This window comes from Abrus precatorius, unplaced genomic scaffold (assembly GCF_003935025.1).
Source record: "Abrus precatorius isolate BTA unplaced genomic scaffold, Abrus_2018 Scaffold8, whole genome shotgun sequence".
Lineage (NCBI taxonomy): Eukaryota > Viridiplantae > Streptophyta > Magnoliopsida > Fabales > Fabaceae > Abrus > Abrus precatorius.
The window spans coordinates 37,141,125-37,165,055 of NW_020874428.1; the positions used below are offsets into that span (position 1 = coordinate 37,141,125).

The 23,931-nt window shown below is 30.5% G+C and overlaps 4 protein-coding genes across 4 annotated transcripts; 2 read left to right on the plus strand and 2 right to left on the minus strand.

The window, feature by feature from the left end:
- Positions 1-1,189: 1,189 nt before the first annotated feature.
- LOC113847843 lies at positions 1,190-3,063 on the minus strand. Its single transcript, XM_027477139.1, has 5 exons — positions 2,654-3,063; positions 2,302-2,435; positions 1,652-1,799; positions 1,458-1,564; positions 1,190-1,367 (listed from the first exon to the last, which is right to left on the minus strand). Exons 1-5 carry the CDS (start codon positions 2,952-2,954, stop codon positions 1,326-1,328), a joined length of 732 nt encoding a protein of 243 aa, XP_027332940.1. The 5' UTR covers positions 2,955-3,063; the 3' UTR covers positions 1,190-1,325.
- A 1,598-nt stretch (positions 3,064-4,661) lies between these two features.
- Positions 4,662-8,821, minus strand: LOC113847649 (LRR receptor-like serine/threonine-protein kinase FEI 2). The gene is made up of 13 exons (XM_027476879.1): positions 8,737-8,821; positions 8,350-8,485; positions 8,191-8,262; positions 8,031-8,102; positions 7,875-7,946; positions 7,682-7,753; positions 7,521-7,592; positions 7,153-7,259; positions 6,898-7,071; positions 6,459-6,794; positions 5,747-5,995; positions 4,978-5,111; positions 4,662-4,886 (listed from the first exon to the last, which is right to left on the minus strand). The coding sequence occupies exons 1-13, from the start codon at positions 8,819-8,821 to the stop codon at positions 4,662-4,664; spliced, it is 1,806 nt and encodes a 601-aa protein (XP_027332680.1).
- A 3,111-nt stretch (positions 8,822-11,932) lies between these two features.
- LOC113874818 (protein NRT1/ PTR FAMILY 2.8) lies at positions 11,933-14,375 on the plus strand. The gene is made up of 3 exons (XM_027513028.1): positions 11,933-12,068; positions 12,189-12,406; positions 12,903-14,375. Exons 1-3 carry the CDS (start codon positions 11,933-11,935, stop codon positions 14,373-14,375), a joined length of 1,827 nt encoding a protein of 608 aa, XP_027368829.1.
- Positions 14,376-19,226: 4,851 nt separating this feature from the next.
- Positions 19,227-22,876, plus strand: LOC113846018 (protein NRT1/ PTR FAMILY 2.9-like). Its single transcript, XM_027473812.1, has 4 exons — positions 19,227-19,633; positions 19,752-19,969; positions 20,663-21,222; positions 21,736-22,876. Exons 1-4 carry the CDS (start codon positions 19,498-19,500, stop codon positions 22,643-22,645), a joined length of 1,824 nt encoding a protein of 607 aa, XP_027329613.1. The 5' UTR covers positions 19,227-19,497; the 3' UTR covers positions 22,646-22,876.
- Positions 22,877-23,931: the final 1,055 nt, after the last annotated feature.

Sequence of the window (23,931 nt, forward strand, 5' to 3'; positions counted from 1 at the left end):
AAAAAATATTTCATTAGAGACTTACAATGGTTAAGTTTTAGTAAGTTTACACAGAAGTAAGAAAATAAGTTATTCTTTTACTTTTTATAAACTTTTTTAATTAATTTTTTAAAAATACGAAGTGGATACTTTATTTTAATTTTTGAAAAATGTTATTTATTCATTTATTCTTCTACCGATGCTTCAGCAAAACTTTACCCAAATTAAGCCAATATAAGATTCTTCGTTTTCTTTACGTATACGTTTTGATTACCTTGTTTTATAAATTAGTTTATTTCAAAAAGTGTTTTGTAAATAAGTTTCTGAGGAATTTTATTTTTGGTCAACAGAGTAATTCCCTGACAAGAAGCCCAATGTTGTTCCTTCCAAATTCCAATAAATGTTGGGCCTGTGGATTACATGGCATTAACGTTGATGATGCCTTTTTTTTTACGGTCAATCGTTATTAATGCAACTCCAACTTTCGGGTTTCCCATAGTGGCCCAATCATTTGTTTTACAATAATTAAAAAAAAACCAAAAATAGGTTAATGCATTTTATTTTATCCCGTCCTGCTCTGAACCCATATAAAAAATGGATTAGGAGTTCAAACTGCTTTATTTTAATTATAGATTAAAAAACATCGACCTTGCTTTTGAGGTTGGTTCACAAGTTAAGCCATTTAAAGATTAAAATATTTTAAAATGATATTAATTAAACAAAAAAATATGTACTTAAATTTCAACCTAAATAATTAACTAATTTTATTCATATTAAGATTTGACTTTTAAAATTTATATATGCAGTTAGTACGAATTGCCTTCCGTACCGTAGCAAGACAAAAAAAATGAAAAAGAATTATGACACCACAGTGAGGATAAAAACTCAGAAAATAAAATCTAGAAGCTTATAAATTCAAATGCTACATGAATTAGCATTTTGAAAAAATAAGCTACCAAAATGCTATAGGATACTGAAATAAACTTCATCAAAAAAGTCTAATTTGTTCAAACAAACTTTTAAACTTAGTCAAAATAAGTTAGAAGTTAGGGAGACACAAGTTGATATGCAATGTTTACAAGGCATTATTGTCAAATAATTTTCGGATCAAATACACTCAATGAACACATTCCAATACAAATAGAATGCTGTAACTTTTAAAAATCCATCCAATTCCATCAAAGTCTTGCCTCTGGAAGAAAAATCTAGGACAAATTTATTTTTGGTTGGGAGCATGGCATGCCCTCTACTTACAGTCGTGATTCTGATCAAAGAATGATCTTTAGTAAATTAAATTTGAAGAGATTGCCAATGTAGGAGAGATGTATCAATGTGAAGAGCAGTGGTCAAAATTTGAAATTGTTCTTCAAATACACAACCAGCTCTTGCTGAATAAACAGTTGATGTCTTTCAATTAGTAAACTTGCAATGAGTAAATCATTTTTGGACAAAAAAAATGTTCAAAATAGATTGCTTACCATCAAACAAAGCAGAATGCATCCTGCAGCCCCAGGATACAAAGCATACCAGAAATTCATGTGATGGAACTTAGCACCATCAATGAAAAGCAATGGCATGCTTGCGGCTGCATATATTATTGTAATAACATCAAGTAGCACAAATGACTTGATTCACTTTACACAACAACAAAGGAACATTAAAGCAAAAATACCTGGGGGATGAACACTGTTGGTGTAAATCATGTAAGCAATAGATGCCGCAATGCCAGCACTCCTAGCCAGCCATCCGGGTCCAAATATTGTGAATGCCAAAACACCAATTGCTGCACAACCTATTTGAGCCATGAACACACTGTACTTCTGCATAATCACATGTGGGTGGTTTAGCGCTGTATTAATAATTAACTGATTTGTTTCCTATCATGTTATTAAATAACAAAATATGGTCACATTGAAGAGCAAGAGACACAATTTTAATCAAATTTAATTAGTGAGTCCTACAACCAATTATTGTAAGTCTGTGTTTGATAAAAATCGTCTTTCTTTCCAACATGACCATATAATGTTAGTTCCATGAGAATATCCAAATTCATGCTTAACATAACGAGTGAGAGTGAAATGAATAAGAATATGTTGTTTGGGGAGACTAATTTTTAGTTTACCCGTTTTCTCCACCAAAATATAAATTGTTTTTGACTTATAGTTAATTAAAAATTAACATTTGTAAACTTTTATAATAGTTGAAAAGTGAAAACAGAAGCATTGGTCGAGGTACCAAGCAAACTTAATTAAGACCCAACATTGGTTATACAGTAAATTGTATAAATAGTTTATCTTATTAAGGTGTAAATAGAAGGAGTACCCGTGCAGAAGGGACGGTGGGAGAGGCAAAGAGGAGAGTAGAAACTGCCCCCAACGGTGCAAACGTGATTGAGAGTCCTTTTGGTGCCATTAACTGATCCAGCTTTCCTAATATTGCCATTGCTACAAATGCCCCTGTTCATTTTTTTTAATATAATAGAGAGGAAAAACATTTAAAGCACATCAATTTTGACATACAGTCACACTGTTCATACTTGTTAACGTTATGTCATGCCAAATCTAATTACCATAATAGGACGATCCTACAAGTGGGTTCCATTCAAATAACGAATTCTATTTGCCTGATCCAAAAAACAGTAATAAACGAGAGAGAGAGATATTAGGGAATTAACCAGCAGAAGGCCAAAGAATGTCACTGAGGGAAGGGGTGGAAGAGGCTTTAAGAGGTTTCCAATCATCCCATATGGATGGTGAAGCAACGTTGCTTGATGCCACCACCCCATGTTCTCTTCTCCTTCGTTTAAGGCCATTTTTATGATTGCTAGGTGCCCAATATCCCAAAACCAGTTCTTTGTGCTGGATGAAGCTGTTAAAAGACAAAGAAGCAAATGATGATGAAGGTAACGATAATGGTACCATATAGTTGGTGCCAATGTTACCACCACAAACAATTCCAGATGAAATTTGACTCATTTCTAAACTCTTCCACTTCAACCTTTCATTGATCTCTTAAATTCTCAAATAAATGATTGTTGAGAGTTGAAATTTTGCCTTTCAAGACACCAAAGGTCGGACATCAAAGACACAGCACCTGTTTTCTTTCTCTTTTTATAATACTTTAATTTCTGTGCTTAAACAACTACAAAATTTTGTATTAAATTTTTGGCTTTGTTAGGGCTGAAAGTAATTTTTTATTAAAAATAATTTTAGTATACTTTTAAAATAAAAAATATTTTTCAATAAAAATTTATCACTTTTAATTATTTACTTTAACTAATGTTAATATTTTTCATGATGGTTTTAAACCCAAGTAGACAAATAGAATACAACTATAAAAGACAAAGTCTTATCTATCCGTCACAACAACTACTTCAACCTTCTTTCACTTTGTGGATAGAACACTTCCTGGGCTTTTCCCAAAATCATAACCATAGGCCATCTTTGAGATTTTTTCGAGAAAAAAGAGAGCAGGTTTTATCGATTTTTGACAAGAAAATCTTTTAAAGTTACTAATTTTATAATTCCAAATTAAAAGCCCATTACTAAATTATAAAATAATCAAATATCATTGAAAAAAATATATTCTAGAGTAATCAAATTATATAATAATTTCTGAAAACGGGCACCACAAGATACTAGTTAAGTAGTAACCCAAGTTCAGACCAAAAAAAATAGTAACCCAAGCAGGTACCAACTTTCAACTGATTTGCATAAGATTTTAAAAGGCCCTATTTACCTTTCCAATGCAAGGCTTATGAACGAAAGAATTTTGTTTCTTTCGGCAACTGTTCGGTGGTTGGGAAGGGGAATCGTGACATTCTTGGAAAGTAGGGAGTTCAAGTTTGGAGGCATATTACTTGGCCAGTGACATATGCCACAATGCTTAGAGATTAGAGACTAAAGCATCGATTACCTAGATTAATATTCGTATTAATATAAACAATTATTAATTTAAAATTTTTTATACTCTTATTATAAATTTATGCTAATAAAACATTCATCTATTACTTATATAACTATTATTTAATATATAAACAACTAATTTAACCATTTAATATTATAAATTTATAAAAAAAATATAAATTAGATATTTGATTTTATATAAAATATCCGAGTAGTTTCATTAAATGTTCTTTAGATTTACATTCTGGTTTGGCCAAAGTTTCATTGACAAATTCATAAACCCGAAAACAGAGGAAAATTACACACTAGGTATCATACAAAACTTGGATATATTTCTTCAGAAAAGATTACTAAAGTGGTTCTGTGTATTTATTATTTTTTAAATGAGATAATGTCTACGCAGAAGATCTATTTGTGAAGTACACAAAGCTAGTGGGGGCTTCTAGAACAAAATCACTGAACAAAGTTTTGATAAGTTAAATGTTAATAATAACAATTAATAGCAGGAATGGAGGTCATTCCACATACCAAAACCCACTGCAATGTCCAAGTTATCCCTTTCTTTTTTTCATTTGGCCACAAACAGCAGAAAGGGACAAGTGGTTCACATAAATGACTAATCTATTCACAAGGGATTGTAGCAGCACATTTGCTACAAAAATAATCTACAAAAGCCACAGGAAAACATCAGAGTTCACTAACAAAACACTGTTATGGAATCACAAGACTTCAAATGTCCATTTCCATTAGGTGCAGTGGCACTTGCAACGACATCCATTAGCAGTGATCTGAATGAGAATCATAAAATTCACTTGGGCAAGGAGACATGACCTCTTGTTCCAGCAACTGTAACACTTGGTTCATTGATGGACGATCATCCGCATTTCCATCAGTGCACCTTGATGCTAGTTCAAGAATTACTTCAAGAGTTCCTGCATCTGCATCAGTGCATCTTTTGTCTACCATGTCTTCCAATTTGTTTTCCCTCAGTAATGTGTTCATCTGTAAATAATTTCCCAAAGTTTAGTGCATTGTGTTCGAAAAAATTTCATGTTACTGAGATGTGCATTGAGGGTTAAAAGTAAAAGCTTACCCAACCAACAACATTTAAACCTCTCTTAACAAAGGAAGGATCTGTAGGCCTCTTTCCAGTTACAAGTTCCAGTAATAAAACTCCAAAGCTATACACATCTGACTTCTCAGTGGCTCTCCCACTTTGTAGATACTCTGGTTGACATAAAAATAATAAACCACCAATCATTCAATCGCTACTGAAATATATATATAAACCATTTCGAATCATTTCATAGAGAACAATGATGCAAAACTGTAAGTAGAAAGTGGAAATTTCGATTTCATTGTCATGCTATAAAATGTAATTAGGATTTAAGTTCTGACATAATTATTTAAACAGGCACAATTGAAAGAGAGTAATTCACTGAAGACATTAAAAAATCCCAACAACAACAACAACTAAGCTTTATCCCACAATGTCATTGAGCTTGATCAAAGACTCAAAAACCAAATCACAAAGTTCAAAATAAAATGCCAAACATATCTTACTGTTGCTCTTTAGACAGATTAGGAAAATGCTACTTGAAATTTCCAAGAGCTAGGAAATTATTGATGATTAATTCAAATATAGTTTTGACAATATTATTTATCTTCATATTTATAGCTAGGAAATTATTTCACTGAAACAACACAAAGTTTAGTCCAAACAAAACATCTTTCTGCCAATCTTTTATCACATTTCAAATAGGTCACTGGAAACAAAAAAGTAATGAATGTCACGTGGTGACTTTGAAAAAGAATAAGGTAACCAGGTCAACTGCTGGTATCCAGAACTACGAAATGCCTACCTGGTGCCAAATAACCAAATGTTCCAGCAACCACTGTTGTAACATGGGCCTCTTCATCAACCAAAAGCTTTGCAAGACCAAAATCAGAGATACGAGGCTCTATATTTTCATCAAGGAGGATGTTGCTGGATTTGATGTCACGATGCACAATTTTTGGGCAGCATTCATGGTGCAAGTATGCCAAACCTCGGGCAGAACCAAGAGCTATCTTTAGGCGATCACTCCAATTCAGTGGTTGTTCAATATTTTCTGAAGAAAGAATTGCTGGAAAATTAGAGAATGGCACAACTGAAAGATGAGTCGTCATAAAGGTAAAATAAATGCAAACCTCCCACCATTCTAGAATTTTCCCAACAATGTTAAAGTTGTAAGTAGCTTTTTAGGTCATTTTTGTATACATTTGGGAACACTGATTAATGACACAGCAACTTTAAAAGATTTGTCTTACTCTAAAGGCTTAATGTAATTCTGTTTGCTAATTGGTTATGTTGATTACCACTACTTGCCAAGCTCAGTTTCACTGTATCAGCATCAGGTGTATGAAAGAATTGACTGAAATTATAACATTTACCCACTAGAGAATACACTTGAAGGACTGGACAGCCTATGATTCCACACCTAAATTGCATTTTTGTACAATGCTCCAAAATATTTCTGTCTTGTCCTTAGGAAACAGATATACACAGTTTGGTGCCTATAAAATGAATCATACCATCATGCAAGAGATCATCTAAGCTGCCCAAGGCCAAATAGTCATAGATAAGGAGCCTTGAAGAAGGAAGCCTGCAGTAACCACGCAGATTTACTAGATTCATGTGCTTGATACTCCCCAAGATCTCTAACTCCCTTTCAAACACTTGATCAGACCCTTCACGACTTCGATCAATCCGCTTAACAGCAAATGTGCCACAATCATTCATCACCATTCGATAAACAGTACCAAATCCTCCTGATCCTACTTTGTCCTCCTCGTCAAGAGACTCCAACTTTTCTATGATCTCAGTTGAGGTGTATGGCATATCACCATGGAAGGTAATAAGTTTTGTACCTGATACAGATTACGTTAGCATTTGTAAAAAAATGAGGATCTTATCTTTTTTTCATTTCTTTTGTTGCATAATAGGAGATCTCAAAAACACCACCCTTCTTACTTGCTTCTGGATCAACTTGTTTCTTGACTTCTGTGTATCTCCTAGCAGCTCTTTCCTTCTTTGATAACATACGAATCCAGAGGAATGAAAGGATTACTGCAAGTGCAAGAGCCATAATTGCCATTGCACCAATTAGCACCCCCTTCACATAATGTGAAGATCTTTTGGTAGGGACTGCATAGATGTAAATGTTAGTGGTTATACATCTAGTCATTCAAATAGTATTTGGAAATAAAATTCATGCATCGGACTTGCCTGCAGCTTCATCACTTTCAGCATGCGGTAGCACCACAGGGAAACCAAATGATGTTCGACATGGCTTTTGGACTTGCCGCCCACACAGATCTAAATTTCCAATAAACCTATTCATATGCAAATGCAATGATTTCATAAATACATGTATAAACATACAAAAACACGTGCAGATTTATTTGACCTGAAATGACTTTAAACTCTCAATTGCTATCATTTAAGCTTGTAAATATATTGGCGTATCACCCTACTGTAATGCATAAGAAATCTGAATCATTATTATCAATAAATATCATAAAATTCAATTCCGGTTTGGTCTAAAGGTTACAAATAATCAGCGAAACAAGGTTATATCAAGCAAGAATACTTACGAGCTCTTCTGGAAGGTGCTCAACACTCCAATGTCTGGGATTTCACCGGAGAAAAAATTGGTAGACAAGTTCCTAAGACAAGGATGATCAGCATATATACTAAAAATTGAAGTAATGATTATCATTGTTATAACACAGAGGTTTAGGCTAAATTGACTTACAAAACTTGCAGATGCGAGAGACGGCCAATAGAGGAAGGTATAGCACCTTTTAAAGAGTTGCTTGACAAGTCCCTGTATTTATAGACTTTGTATTAAAATCCGAAATAACAAAATGCAGTTGAGAAACAAAAACAAGAAACAAGTTCAAAACATTACAAAGGAACAGTGACAAGTACAAGAGATTAGGAATTACAGTATATTTAAATATGAAAGATTTCCAATGTTTGATGGTATGCCTCCTTGGAAATAATTAGCCCTCAAGTACCTTTCAATAGAATTAGTTAAAACGAGTTATTTAGGGAAAGGACATGGCAAATTGCTAATAAAAGAAGTGAATTATTTAACTTACAGTGCTCTTAACTCAGTACAATTGGTAATTTCATTAGGAATGGTTCCATGCAAGCTGTTCTGATGAAGTGCCCTGATTCATTGCAAGCCAGTGAATAGAATAAGAATGACAAAAGTCAAATGTAAGTTTCCAAATGCTAAGGAACATGTTTTCTACTTACAATCTCTGTAGTCTACTGAGTTTACCGATGCTGGGAGATATAATTCCTCCAAGTTGCATGTACGGCAGATTTCTGAAGAACACAATACAGAGTAACAAACTCAGATGAGAAAATGGGAAAATAATCAATGGAATAAAGAAAATGTGGTGTTTGCAATACATTGTGCGAACTCTTTGTTCACCAGGATGACAAGTGATACCAGTCCATGCACAAGGAGACTCATCAAACTCTTGCCAGTTGCTCAGAACATTCTTAGTGTCATTCAAAGTGCTCCTCATTTCCAACAACGTCAGACCTAACATAAGAATGGAAATCACTTAAAGTTTAGAACTTTAAACTCCATTTCTTTTATTGAGAAGTATTTCAGCAAGGTTTGGAGAGAGAAAACAAAAAGTCCCAAATGGGGAGTGGAAAGTTAAAATTTAAAAACAACCCAGAATGCAATCATTCTCCCCAAACAAACAAAAAAGGAAAAAAGAAAAAAACCCAACACAATATAGAAGAGGATTTGATGCAGAAAAAGAAAAAGGGGTTCATTGTTCTTACCATCCTGGGTGAGAGCAAGAGAGCAAGTGCAGAAAACTGTTGTCATAATCACCAAGAAAACCCATGCCACAGTACCCATTGCCATTTTGCAATCAGATTTGAACTTTGAACTTTGAAGTTCAATGGGTGGAAAGGAGACCAGTCACTGGCAGCACACACTGAGAGAGTGCCACTTTAAAGTGATGATTCAGTAGGTTGGGATTATAGTGTGATGACAAGGTAGACCCAAGGGTTACCATGATTTTAACTTTTTGAAGTTTGAATTAAAAAAAATAATAATTTCAAGCATGGATGAAAAAAGAGTGTGCTTACAGTTCACTCCAATATTTTATATTTTATTCTATGAAAAAGGACAAGTATTTGAAAGTTGGTATGAAAAGTGATGCAGGTTGAAGTAGCCGTTGGTCAGAATCAAATTCAAAAGAGAACCTTTTTCTACCACTCGGTTGTGTGGGCGTAAAAGGTACTCGCCAGTGAGTCACAAGTTTTGTAATACGTAAGAACCAATAGGAAGATGTGTTGACTGCCACGTCATGAGTGGATGACACGTGTAGGATCCGCAAAGGGGAGTTGTGGATTTAGTGAGACTGTAGCGCGTAGCATGTATAATGGTGCTTGTCTGAGAGACGGCAGACATATAGAAGAAGCATATGGGGTATATTAACATTGAATCTTTCATTCATTTATGGCGGGATGAGGCTGCTTTTCTATTTTCATGCTTCTTCTTCTACCCGCTTCTCTTCAATTCCTACATTTCAATCATGCAAATATTGCATTTGTAAATATACAATGAGTTAATAATAATGATAAGCATAAACTTTGACACAGATTTTTGGATAATATTTTTAATATGATTAAAAACATTATTCATTCCTGTATGAAACTGGCTAAAAAATCAAATTACAATTTCTGATTTTTTATAAAAAGAAATAAACTATTTTAAATACAGAATTAAGTGTTAAACATAATCCTATCTTTTATTGAACTTTATCCAAAAATAATTATTATTATTAATTATACAATTGAAACATAAATCAATTATTTTAAAATCGCTTTCTATTTGACATATTTAAACATAAAACTTATTTTATATAATCAATTATAGATCTAATCAATTGTTAAAGACAATACAACGTACTAATTAAGACATCATATTTACGTGTGTACACTCAAATATAAGTTGTTTTCGTAACAAAATAAATAATTTTAAACGTTCTCTTGGTTGGTGTAAGAAAGGGCAACGAGACAAAGAAGGGTTCAATAATGATGCTCTAAAGCCCAATCAATCGGTAGTTAGTTTCTTCCCGGAGAAGCATGAATGGAAAAAGCAACTACAAATGGAACCATAACGTGATAAATTGATCATCCATAGTTATAGTGATTCACTGTAATCTAAGTGAATATTTGGCAAAAAATAAATCGAAGAGAAAAAAAAAATGTAGTATCAAGTTATCAACGTGATAGTTAGATAGAAAACATGTTTAATTCTTCCTTTACTGTTATATATTTACGTTGATTTCAATGCTAATAATTATAATTTTATATTAAAATTATATTTAATTTTTAATATAATATAAAAACGCATTGGATGTTCAAATTTAACGTTGGAACTAGTTACTTCAGCCCAACCATAATCAACTTAATGATTGGGAGTCTGATTTGTTTACATACGTTATCATTGTTAAATGTTTAAAATTAGTATTTATGACTGATATTAACACGTAATATTTTTGCTCAGTAATTATTTCAAAGGTTTGTTTAATTAGTTTTCTTTTTCTTGTTTTTTATGTCTGAAATTCACAAGTATAGGCTACAAATGAGACGGGCGATAAAATTGAACGAAAGCCTAATTAAGACCCAGTAATTAAACGAGAAACTAAAAAAAAATAAAATTATTCTTTCTTGTATTTCATTTTTACATTCCATATTTTTTATTATCATTTTTCTCTCAAAAATATACCTAATTATACTTTTAGAAATTAAAATTTAAAGGTACAAAAGTTTATTTTTAAAAACTTAATTTTAAAAGCTTATAAATTATAATTCTGAAAATATATTTTGAAAGTCTATTTTTATTTCAGAAATTAAATTCTGAAAATGTTAATTTTTAAAAAATCAGGGCAAAAATAAAAACATAACTTTTAAATGGTAATTTTGTTTTTCAGTTTTAAACTTGAAAATAAAAAATTACTTTTAAAAATAATTTTTAGAACTTACATTAACAAACAAATTTTTCTGTTTTTTATTTTTAAAAATAGAAAAAAAAAATTTAGAAAAACCTTTAATTTTTTAAGTTTGTAAATTATAATTTTAGAATTATATTTTTTAAAGTATAACTTCCAAAAATGTTAAAAATTATGGAAACTTAATTCAAAAAGTTTGTAAATTAGACTTTTGGAATAATCACGTTTAAAAAATTTTATTTTGTTTCTAAAAATTAAATTCTGAAAATATAAAAATTGATTTTCTAAAAATTTAATCTTAAAAAGCTTGTAAAAATTAGTTTCTTGAAACTTAATTGCAAAAGATTCACAAGTCTAAACTTAAACTTTAAAATGATAAAAAATTAATTTAAAGACACAATTTACGATGACAAAAAATGATTGATGAGAAATAGACCAAAAGATAATAAAATGGTATACATTGAATGGTTCATGAACAAAAATAAGAAAAAGTTCACTAATGTATTAATTTAAAGGGAGCATCTTTTACTCTCAGTTAACGACTATTAAAATATGAATCCAATTAAGCCTTAAGTCTCATTTAGGATGGACTTAAGATTAAGATATATAATTCGCAAAATTAGGGAACCAGTTATTAAAATTCTATATGAAACAGTGGGGTCTTGCAACTAAGAACCATTCATCACTCACTTAATTACGCGCCGAAAGAGTAAATAAAATAGAAGGCATGAAAGACACGTGGGAATCCATCTCTAAATCTGGTGTGTTAATTTGTATGCAAGTAGAAATCACACGGCAACTAATCCTAGGTTCCTAGGTTGTTGGAGGAATACCACCTTAAACTTCTCAAAATTTTGATCGCTTTGAAAGAATCAGCCGTAGAACATTAGGAGAAAATAATAACAATAAATTTCCTCTTTTGCTTGCGTGGCCTTATCAAAAGGGAACATATAAAGCTGTATGATAACCTACTATGAAATAGTTGAACAGAGTTATCAAGATATAACTTGAAAATGGAGAATGTAAGTACTAATTCTCATTGTGCACTTGAGTTAGAACATGAGCAAAATCCTGCGCCATCCTCTTCTTCTTCTCCTGCTTCAGGAAGAAGAGAAGCAGGAGGGTGGAGATCCGTCAAATACATCATCGGTGATTCTCTCCACATTTCATAATTTAAATAACAATATTCATTGTTCTAACAACCTGTACCACTAATGCACGTTGTTAATTTCTTTATTTTGCTTTTAATTTGATGGATTTGATTTGCAGGTAACGAGTCGTTCGAGAAATTGGCATCCATGAGTTTGATATCGAATTTGACAGTGTACCTTCTCACGAATTACAACCTAAGTGCCATATTTGTGGTCAATGTGGTGCAAATTTGGAATGGATCCTCTAACATTACTTCAATAATCGGTGCTTTCATTTCTGATACTTATCTGGGCAGGTTCAGGACCCTCCTCTGCGGCTCTATTGCATCACTTCTGGTAATGAAATTAACATCTAACTCCTGATTTGCACATTCTTGCCATGCACATGACTTATATATATACTGTATATCTATTTTCATTTCAGAATCAGATTTTTCTTATTGTCAATTTTTCATTCTGTTGTCCTATGTGTTGAAATTTCGTTAAGTGTACCTCTCAATATGAATTGAAATTGAAATTGAAATTGAGAAAATACTGTTATTCATTGATTCACGGATGAAGTAAGGTTTCACTGATGCACCGGGATAATGTTAATTGAGAGCGTTATTTCATTAAGTAAACGCTGGAAGCTGTAACAAATTATAATTAACTGACTTATTAAGAGGTCACTTAAGTTATATTGGTTTGGCTGGTCAAAGGTAAATGACAAGTGAAGATTATAATTGAGCATTGCACTGAGGTTTGAAATCCCTTATTGCTTCAGTCACTTTATCTCTTTATATTTAACCTGGGAGAATGTATATACCTCACAAGCTTGTATTGTATTTGACAGGGTATATTGACCATAACCCTAACAGCGGGTATACATCGATTGAGGCCCCAACCCTGCAAGGACAGACCCTATTGTGAACGGCCAGAAGGTTGGCAGCTAGCTATTCTTTTCACAGGTCTTGCACTGTTATCCATAGGAGCTGGGGGCATTAGGCCATGCAACATTGCTTTTGGTGCTGATCAATTTGACACCAAAACAGAGAAGGGTAGGGGACAATTGGAGAGCTTCTTCAATTGGTGGTACTTCACTTTCACCATTGCACTTGTTATTGCGCTCACTGGTGTTGTCTATGTTCAAACCAATCTCAGCTGGACTTTGGGCTTTGCCATTCCAACTCTATGCCTTGCTTTCTCAATAACCATATTCCTACTTGGCCGCCACACTTACATTTACAAGAAACCTCAAGGGAGCATCTTTTCTGACATGGGCAAGGTGATTGTAGCGGCATATAGAAAACGCAAACTAGAGCCTTCTGGGAGAACCCTTTACAATCCTTCCACTACTACGGAGGAATTAACGTTGGAGAATAGTAGAATTGTTCAGACAGATAGGTTCATATGCCTTGATAAGGCTGCTATAATAGCTGATCCTAGTGAGTTGAATGATCAAGGCATGCCAAGGAATGCTTGGAGACTTTGTAGTTTGCAACAAGTGGAACATCTCAAATGTTTGATAGGGATTCTGCCAGCGTGGGTAACAGGAATTTGTTGTTTCATTGTGATGGACCAGCAGAACACTTTTGGGGTCCTTCAAGTCATGCAAACCAAAAGGTCCCTTGGACCTCACTTCAAGATTCCAGCTGGGTGGATGAACCTTATATCAATGATAGCACTTTCATTATGGATATACATTTATGAGTGTGTGTATATTCCTCTAGTGAGAAGAATCACCAAAAAAGCTCCAAGATTGAGCATGAAGCAAAGAATAAGAATTGGGATTTTGTTATCCATCTTATGCATGTTGGTAGCAGCAATTGTTGAGAAGAAGCGGCGTGACTCAGCTTTGAAACATGCCTTGTTCATTTCACCAATGAGCTTTGCATTGCTTTTGCCACAGTTTGCACTGTCAGGCCTAAATGAAGCCTTTGCTGCTGTTGCTATAATGGAGTTCTTCACCTTGCAAATGCCAGAGAGCATGAGAACGGTTGCTGGGGCAGTCTTTTTTCTGAGCTTGTCCATTGCAAACTACGTTGGATCCTTCATTGTCAATATTGTCCATAAAGCAACATCACAAGGAGGAAAAACACCTTGGCTAGGTGGTCATGATTTGAATCAGAATAGGCTTGACTACTACTATTATGTCATAGCTGCCGTGGGAGGTTTGAACTTTGTCTACTTCAATTTCTATGCTAGCCGTTTTATCACCAGTAGCAAGGAAACTAGGAGAAAAGAGGTGCAGCCAGTGCATTCAAGTGCTGCAGCAAAACCACAAGATGAGGAGAGGGTCTTGGACAATGGACATAATAGGCACTAGACCAAGGGCAACACATGATGAATTCATCACACTCTCTTCTTGCTATTTGATGCCATGCATTTCTTTATTGTTAGATTTTTAGTTTTCTTTTTGGCTTAAAGATGCTCCATGCCGTTTCTTTTTAATGTTGTTGTATATGTTTTAGTTGCAGTCGTTTTGACAACACTTATGTGCCAGCTAGATAGCAAGGCAGTTTAGAAATCATGGTTACAAGTGTATTTATTATTTAGTTTGAAAACTGGCATCTTTATATGCATTTTCATATTCGTAATTATAAATATACGCGTGATGGAATAAATATGGTGCCTTATTTTTTATTGGTAAATAATTTTTTTTAACAACTCTAAGAGATGGGTTTCTTTGTCCTTTTGAATATAATTTTAAGATATATAAATATATAAACTCGGGTCGCTCACCTGGATGTGGTGAGTGAATCTACTATCAAAGATTTTTTATATACATATTAACTCAAACTTGAGAATTTACTTAAGTAATATTGAGTTGTTTGTCATTTAGATTAACCTTCGTTTGTGACTGAATAATTTTTTTTCTCAACTATTCAATTAAACATACATGTTTTGATTAAATAATTGTGCAAAATGTTTTGATTTTGAATGAGTCTTTTAAAATACGAAATGATCACTCATTTTTCAATTTTTTTAAAGTTATTGAATTAAATATATTTATTTTTAATTAATTAAAATATATATATATATATATGAAGAAAAATCTTTTAACACTAGTATAAATTTAAAAACTCTTACACTTAATTTTAACTTTTTATTTAACTTACATCTAACGGCTGGTGAAATAATAAATTATAATACATTGGATTTAAGTTAAATGAAATGTTCAATTAAAATTTTTATTTTTATTAAGATAAATATTACTGTCATCAATTTTGTTCAATTTTTTAAAAATATTTAACTTAGATGTTAAAACTCAAATTTAATCCATGTTAAATTAAAATAATTTTATACTAATCAATTTATGGATTTGGTAGCAATAATGACAACTTTACGTAAGTGATAATTTATTTGTTTGATATCTTGAGTGTGTGTTTAAATGATCATTTGCAAATTTGAATTTAAATAAATTTAATTTTGTAAAATTGATTTTATTTAGAAAAAAATTTAAAATAATGTGATTTATATTTGAAAGTTTTTTATTTAACAAATTTTAATATAAATTATAAACTTAATGTAAAAGATACAATTAATCACATTGACTCAAAAGTAAGTTTAGAGACAAATTTATTTTATTATAAAATTGTTAAACATGTTAATACAAAATTTAAATTATATTTACATTTGTAAACTTAAATTTAAGAACTTTTAACATGCAGAACTGATTAAGATATTAATTTTTATTTGGGATTGATACTCGAAATAGTTTAGACGAATTGATTTTGTTTTGATAATAAAACAGAATCATGCTTTTTTATAATATAAATATAATTATATTCTATAAATCTCATATTTAAAATTATGTTTAGTAGAAAGTTATTATTTTTATTTATCTCAAAACTAATTATAATTCAAAAAAATAAATTTTAAAAACAAAAAAATTGTTAGTTTGTATTTTTTATAGTAATTAATTTTTGAAGTCGGCAATAAAAAGAAAAAATGGGGAAAATCATGGCTTTTTTATATTTTTAAAATTACAAAAATATAATTTTTTAACAAAATTACATAAATATAAATTTTTGTTAAAAATCGATAATGATGCTTTTCAAATATTTAATATTATTTTAAAAATTGTTATTAATAAGTTTTGATTTTTTAATATATTTTTTAAAATTGACAATTTTTGAGACTTTATTATTTTTTTATCTTTAAATTTTTGTTCTTATACCAAAAGTCGTTAAGACAATTTTTTAAGTATATATCTTTTGTAATTTTTTTTTGAAAAGAATACCATATTTAAGTATATATTGTTTTTAAATATAATGTATAAAAGAAGAATCCGGAAAACCATCGTTATCTTGATTCTGTCTCATCAGTTTACGTTTTACGCTTGGCAAGCATGATTCCTTCGTACAAAAATTGACCCATCGTTGATAGGGTTAGTGTTAGTGTTAGTGCACCACCACATCAACCCTCCAACCATTTAAGACTTTATGCACTGGTCCCTTCCCCCACCCTACACTAACGTCCATCATAAGTATTTCTTCCTTTCAAAAGTTGTGTGGAACACGCACATTAACCCATACAAATTTGAACATTCTATCAATGTTATTCATCAATATATAAAATCAAAACCTATGAATTGTAACTCTCCTAAAGCGATGCATAGATGGCAACAAAGAAGCATGCCTTCTTCTTCAGCCTTTAGTGGAAGTGATTTCTAAGTAAAGGAATTGTAGTTTCCATAAAATACAGTTCAATAATTCAAGAGTTGAAATATAATACTAGTGTGCTGAATTTGAAACGGAATGCAATATATAGACAAAAGCCTATATATATATTTTTTCTGAAACTTCCTTACTCAACTTGCTCTTTTCTACTTGAAAGTTGAAGACTTGAAATACATCAAAACAAAGGCTAGCTAATCCAATTCTGAATTAAGAGTTAGTTGAGTATTGAACCCAACTTAATTTGCTTTGGTTAATCAAGCTATTTATTACATTAAGATGTGGATGCTAGTTATTGCGAGCAGCGTTCACATCAAAACAAGAAGCTTATTTAAATAACCCATTAATTGAAGTAAGCTATAATTCTTTTCTACAAAGTGTGAACGCTAGTTATTGCCAGCAACTGGAAGTTGTATCTTAGCTTCAATCATCAGCTTGTTTGGAAAATAATTGAGACGAAGGTTACATCAATTCTCATTCAATCTTTTCAAACGAAATATTAATCACTTTTGACACTTTAATAAGAATGAGATACAAACAAACCTTGAGTCCTTCACGTGGAACAGAAGATAATGGTTCATGCTATGAGTCAACTCTACGGATTAATTGTAATTATATTAGGGGACTTGGAGCACGTTCTCCAAAACACCTATATCCCACACAAATAACAATAATATAATATTATTATAAAAATATTTATTAAATTTATAACTTTAATATAATAAATTTATAACTTTTAGTGTGACTACATGCAACAGTAATAAAACTCAGAAACATCAAACACGTCGCAATTAAAACTGACGTTGATGCCAAGTGATGTTGCTGCATTAAAAAAGTTCAAAATGCACTTGGGTTTATACTTGTCTATGGAAAATGATGAGTATAATACAAATTAATGATCATATATATACTAACGGGTTATTATTAAAGTTAAAAGGAAAATGCAGAAACACACCTTTTTTTACAATTTTTATTGTTAGGTAAAATATCGTCTTAATCTCAAAAATAGCGAGTAAACAAAAAATATTAAACAGGATTTACGTAAAAAAATAAGCTAATAATCAAGCAAATTTTTTTAAAAAAAGGTAAAACAATGTATTGTCATTATCTGAGTTATACAACTGGATCTGGTTTGACTAAAATCTTGGAAGATATTTGAAGTGAAGTTAGATTTGGAAGTGTGGTTTAATTTTGAGGAAAATCTAAAAGAGATAACAGATAGAGTGAGATTAGAGGGGACAATTATTGTTGCGCAGTAAAGCGTGTGGTGCATAGAATTTTGGTGTGATTGGGATAAGCTTAGATCAGAATCAATTATCATTCAATAAGAACTACAACTCTTAAAAATGGTAAGGCTCTATGAGAGGCGTGAGACATTGGTACTCCCGATCACAACTATAAAAGAGTTTTAATTAAAATATAAATAAATCTTAGCTATTTTTATATTATTTCATAAAATTATTTTCCATCTATTTTTACTTAATAATTCAATTTTTTAAAGATATAAACTAATAATTTTATATAACTTTTAAAATAAAAAATATCCTTAAAATTAGGTAATAAAATTTAAATTTCTAACATTAGGATGTTAAAGAGATTCTTTATTTTTAGAGTTTAATTTTGACATTTAGTATCAAAGCTCAAATTCTTAATTAATAAATTTAATATTAATAAAAATTTTAAATATTCTCAAAAGTATTTTAAAAATGTAATTTATTTTTTAAATAAATTAAAAAATAATAAATACATTTAATTAATTTTCTTAATTAGTATAATTTAGCTTTTATTTGCTAATGTTTAAGACCGGGAGTATAAGTGTGAATTATTTGTTTCAAACGTTATGCTTGGTTTTTCAGTTTATATAAAATTTAATAACTTGTTTGGATGAAATGAAAGATAAGTAAACAAATAAATAAATAAAAATAAAATAAAAATATGAATTTTTTAGATGAATAAAATAAAAAATTATTTTTATTCATTTTGTATTAAAAATATTTTTAAAATAATGATAAAATTATTTAATTTAATAAATAATTGTATTTTTTAATATAAAAATTTATTAATCTTATATTATTTTAAAAATAATTTAACACTATAATTAATTAAAGTAAAAAAAAAACTCACTTACTCTATCACTCATATTGACGGCCAAAATAGTGAGAAATTTTTCTTCATTGATATTTCTGAGGAATAAAAAACAAATGCAGCAAGTAATAAAAAAATCCACTGTAAAATTACTTCAATATATATTTTTTTCATGCATCCAAATAGAACCTAAAAATAATATTATTCATGTACGAAATGTTTATAACAATTTATATATATTAAAAAATGCCAGTAACATATTTATTAGTACGTATTTTATTATTAGTTAAAATTTATTAAAAATAAATTTTGCTTTTAATCTTATAATTCTCATTTATCTTTATAGTTTTTACTAAATTTAAATCAGTAACAATATCTTATTACATATATCAATTTTCTTATCTCTCCCTTGCATACCACGAATTTGTAATGAGCAACCATCAAAATGTTTCCACCACTTATTTTCTTTGACTGAAAGGCAAAAGATAGAAAATAATCACGTCCACACTTTAAATACTCACTTGTACCCGTGCTTGTTAGGAAGAAAGAAAGAAAGAAAGAAAGAATGGTTTGATGTTTGATGGTGGGTTGAAGATATTCAGAGTCTTTAAAAATTATCAACAGTTATTAGTTCCCTCTCTAACTTGATATATATTTCTTCAGCATTAATTATTTGCTAAAATCATGAAACTTTTTGGTAATAAAAGAGAGACTCTAGAGAAAAATGGAAAGGAAAGTGTGGAAAACAAAGGTAAAAGTGTGACAACTGATGAAGCAGAGATTGAATACAGAGGATGGAAAGTGATGCCCTTTATCATAGGTGAGCAAAAGAAGGCTTGTACATTTTTCATAATTCCTTGTTACTTTCTATATTTCCCTTCTTTAGTTGCATTGTTGAACATGAATTTTGAGTGAGTCATCTACTATACCTCATGCAGGAAATGAAACTTTTGAGAAGCTAGGAACCATTGGCACCTTAGCCAACCTGTTAGTGTATCTTACAACAGTCTTCAACTTGAGCAGTATTACAGCTACAAATATTATCAACATCTTCAATGGCAGTGCCAGCTTATCTACTTTGCTTGGAGCTTTTCTTTGTGACACATATTTTGGTCGCTATAAGACGCTCGGATTCTGCACTATGGCTTCCTTTCTGGTATATTCAATCTCTGTTTGAAAACTATTTAACAGCATGAAACTACTTTAACTCATTCACAAGCAAATATTTCAGTTATGCAAGTGTTTGAATTTACTTATTCTTAAAAAAATTATTACTTTTTGAGAAATGTCAGCCAATTTAGAGTACCGATTAAAGAACTAAAAATAGTTATTTTTTTGTCAGAAAAATACAATAAGTCCCTTTCCCATGATTTTTAACTTAGTTCAACACAATTGTTAATAAAATTTTTCACTTTTAATTTCTTAATCTTATTCTAAGGATACTGGTAAACAAGATTTTTACTTTATCCCTTTTGCCAGCTTCCTAAATATCTTGTAAAAAAGTTACTATTTCTCCGAATGAAAGCATTAACAAGCATGAAAGTTATCAATTTTGAAAAATGCTAACCAATGCCTTAAGAACATTGATTAAGAAATTAGAAGTATAATTTTGTGTTGAAAATACATATAATTTCAAGAAAAATATACTATTTATTGATTCTTTGAATAATACTTAAAGACCTTTATAACTTATCTGATATAACTCAACTCAAGGACAATTAATTACCTTCAATGCATTTTAAATTTCTTAGAATTTTGAAATCCTTTATCCAAATACTACCTTATGGGAATATGGATGTTTCAATTGAACCATGCATCTAATTTTTATATCCTCTTGGTTATTGAACAGGGGTTGCTTGTTATACAACTAACAGCATGGATTAAGAGTATGCATCCACCTCCATGTGGAAGAGATAGCAACACATGCACAGGTCCAACTACTGGGCAAATGGCATTTCTATTGGTAGGATTTGGACTTCTAATTGTAGGAGCTGCAGGAATTAGACCATGTAACTTGGCATTTGGAGCTGATCAGTTCAACCCCAAAACTGAGTCTGGAAAGAAAGGAATAAACAGTTTCTTCAATTGGTATTTCTTTACCTTCACATTTGCTCAGATGGTGTCTTTATCACTAATTGTCTATGTACAGTCAAATGTGAGCTGGGCTGTGGGATTGGGAATTCCTGCTGCTTTGATGCTATTCTCTTGCATAGTCTATTTCTTGGGAAGCAATTGTTATGTCAAAGTTAAAGCAACAGGAAGTCCAGTAACAAGTTTAGTTCAAGTTATAGTTGTGGCTATAAAGAAAAGAACACTGGATGTACCAGAATATCCTTTGTTGGCTCCAATCTTTGACTATATTTCTCCCCAGTCTATTAACTCCAAGCTACCTCATACATCGCAGTTCAGGTACCATCATCATGTAGATGCCGTTTGTAAAAGCTTACACACAACTTATTTAGATTTAGTTTATCACCTTATAAGGTCTTCCAATTATGACAAACTTTGTCATATAAATAAATTTTTATTTTAGTTTTTGAAATTATAAATACTACTTACTTTAGTTTTACATTTTATAAAATGGTTATTTTTATTATAAAACATTGTTCACTCTGAAGAAACAAAATGAAGTAAAAAAAAATTTAAAATAAATAATTTTTTTATAAAAAAGTAAAATAAAATTTTATAAAATGAAGGATTAAAGGAATTAATGTTTAGGATCTCAAGATTAATATATTAATACCATTAAATATTACAATTTTTAATAAAAAATTATTATTTATTAATTTTTTATTACTTGTAATGTTGTTAAACTTACGATAAGTTCTTATGTGATAAGCTTATCTCCATTCATGTTTAATATTTCCAGCTGTCTTGATGAGTTTATAAAAATGATTGGTTTCAAAATGTTGAAATTGACAGGTTCCTTGACAAAGCTGCTATTATAACCCCGCAAGATAAAATAAACCCGGACGGGTCTGCATCTGATCCTTGGAATCTCTGCAGCATGCAACAAGTGGAGGAACTGAAATGCTTGCTTAGAGTGATTCCCATTTGGGTTTCAGGCATTTTTTTCTATGTTGCCATTGTCCAACAGAACACAATGCTAGTGTTCCAAGCCCTTCAATCTGACAGAAGCATTTTTAACAGCAGTTTCAAGATCCCAGCAGCTTCCTACATTATCTTCCAAATGCTGAGCTTGACTATATGGTTACCGATCTATGATCGAATAGTTGTGCCTTCACTCCAAAGGGTCACTGGAAAAGAGGGTGGCTTCACAATTCTCCAAAGAATGGGCATTGGCATGTTTATCTCTATCCTATGCATGATCGTATCTGGGGTGGTAGAAAAGCATAGAAGGACAATGGCTTTGACTAATCCTATAGGAGTAGAACCAAGAAAAGGTGCCATTTCATCAATGACAGCTCTATGGTTTATTCCTCAGCTAACACTGGCAGGACTATCTGATGCATTTACATTGGTTGGACAAGTTGAATTTTACTATAAACAGTTCCCGGAGAACATGAGAAGCCTTGCAGGGTCTCTATTTTTCTGTGGCCTTGCAGGATCAAGTTATTTGAGTAGTTTGCTGATTTCTATTATTCATCAGACTACAGCCAAATCTGCATCTGGAAATTGGTTACCACAGGATCTCAACAAAGGGAGATTGAATAACTTTTATTACATAATCGCTGTCCTAGAAGTCATTAATCTGGGTTACTTTATTTTATGTGCCAAGTGGTATAACTACAAAGGGGCTGGTTCTAGCAGCAGTAGCCTTGAGGTTGCTCAAGTATCAGAACTATCTGAAAGAACTGTTAATGGTGTCTAATGGTTAGGTTCATAGTTAATGATGTTTAAATCTTGAAATAGAGTTTTTACAATGTTGTTTCTTTACCAAGAAAAATAAGCTAGTTTTTGTCATAAAAAAGAAAGTGAATGTTGATTTTGCTATTTTTCAGGTTAGGATGGCATTTGAAAGTAAATTTATTGTTAACATTCTGATTTTATTATTGATAGCTTACCTTTAATAATAATAAAAAATAGTTATTGAAATGTGCTTTGATTTAGATGTTGCTGCAGTATTAGGACATAAATATTCTGTGAATGAGATGCATTTCGAATAGTAATGTTAGAACTTGAAAAAAGCAGAGGCGTCACCTTTAAAGTTTGGTCTAGAGTACTTTTGGCTGTACCAAACATTAGGAGATAAAAAAGATGTTTCCTAATATTGCTGCCTTAGTTCAATTATATTAAAAAATTACATGTTAAATCAATTTTTAAATAAGAGAAGATAGTTAAGAATATACTCTTTAAAATATATTTATTTATCGATTAAAATCTGTTGAAAATTATAAAAGTATGAAAAAAATTAGTAATTTTTAAAAAATAATTAAATTAAAAGTAAGACTCGTATATTTTCTGTATTTTTAATAAGTTTTAATAATTAAGAGTATATTAGAAATAATATGTTAAATAATCTATTGCTAATATTTTTCTTAAATAAAAATTCATTCAATTTGATTATAAAAATATATTATAATTTGATTTGAATCGATTTATAGCATGTTTTGATATCCATCAAATTCACTCGAATGTGAATATATTTTAACATTGCAAGTTTAACTTTTATATTGAAAAAAAAAATTAACGTAATTTTATTAAGCTTCTAAATGCACATTTAAATAAAATTTTAAGTCAATCTGATCCAATTAAAAATAGTTTGTATTAAATTAAATGATTTAGTTTTTAAAATTTTATTTTAATTTAAGTTTACCAAAAATAATAAATAAATTGTTTTGTTATTTTTCTATATTATTTTAAGATATTAAAAAATTAAATTAATGAAAAAACTATAATTAAATATTAAAATTTCATAAATATATAGTTACAAAGGTATGATTGAAATGTTGATATAAAGATAAATTTAAATTGGATTAATTTTTAAAGTGAGATCTGGAATTCGATTTAATCTAATATAATTTTTGGTTAATTAATTTTTACAGTTTACATGAGATTGAATTGGTTGATATAGTTATTCATAAAAAATATAACACAAATCTAACGCATGATATAATCTTATAAGTAAAAAAAATTTAAAAACGTTTTTAATTTAAT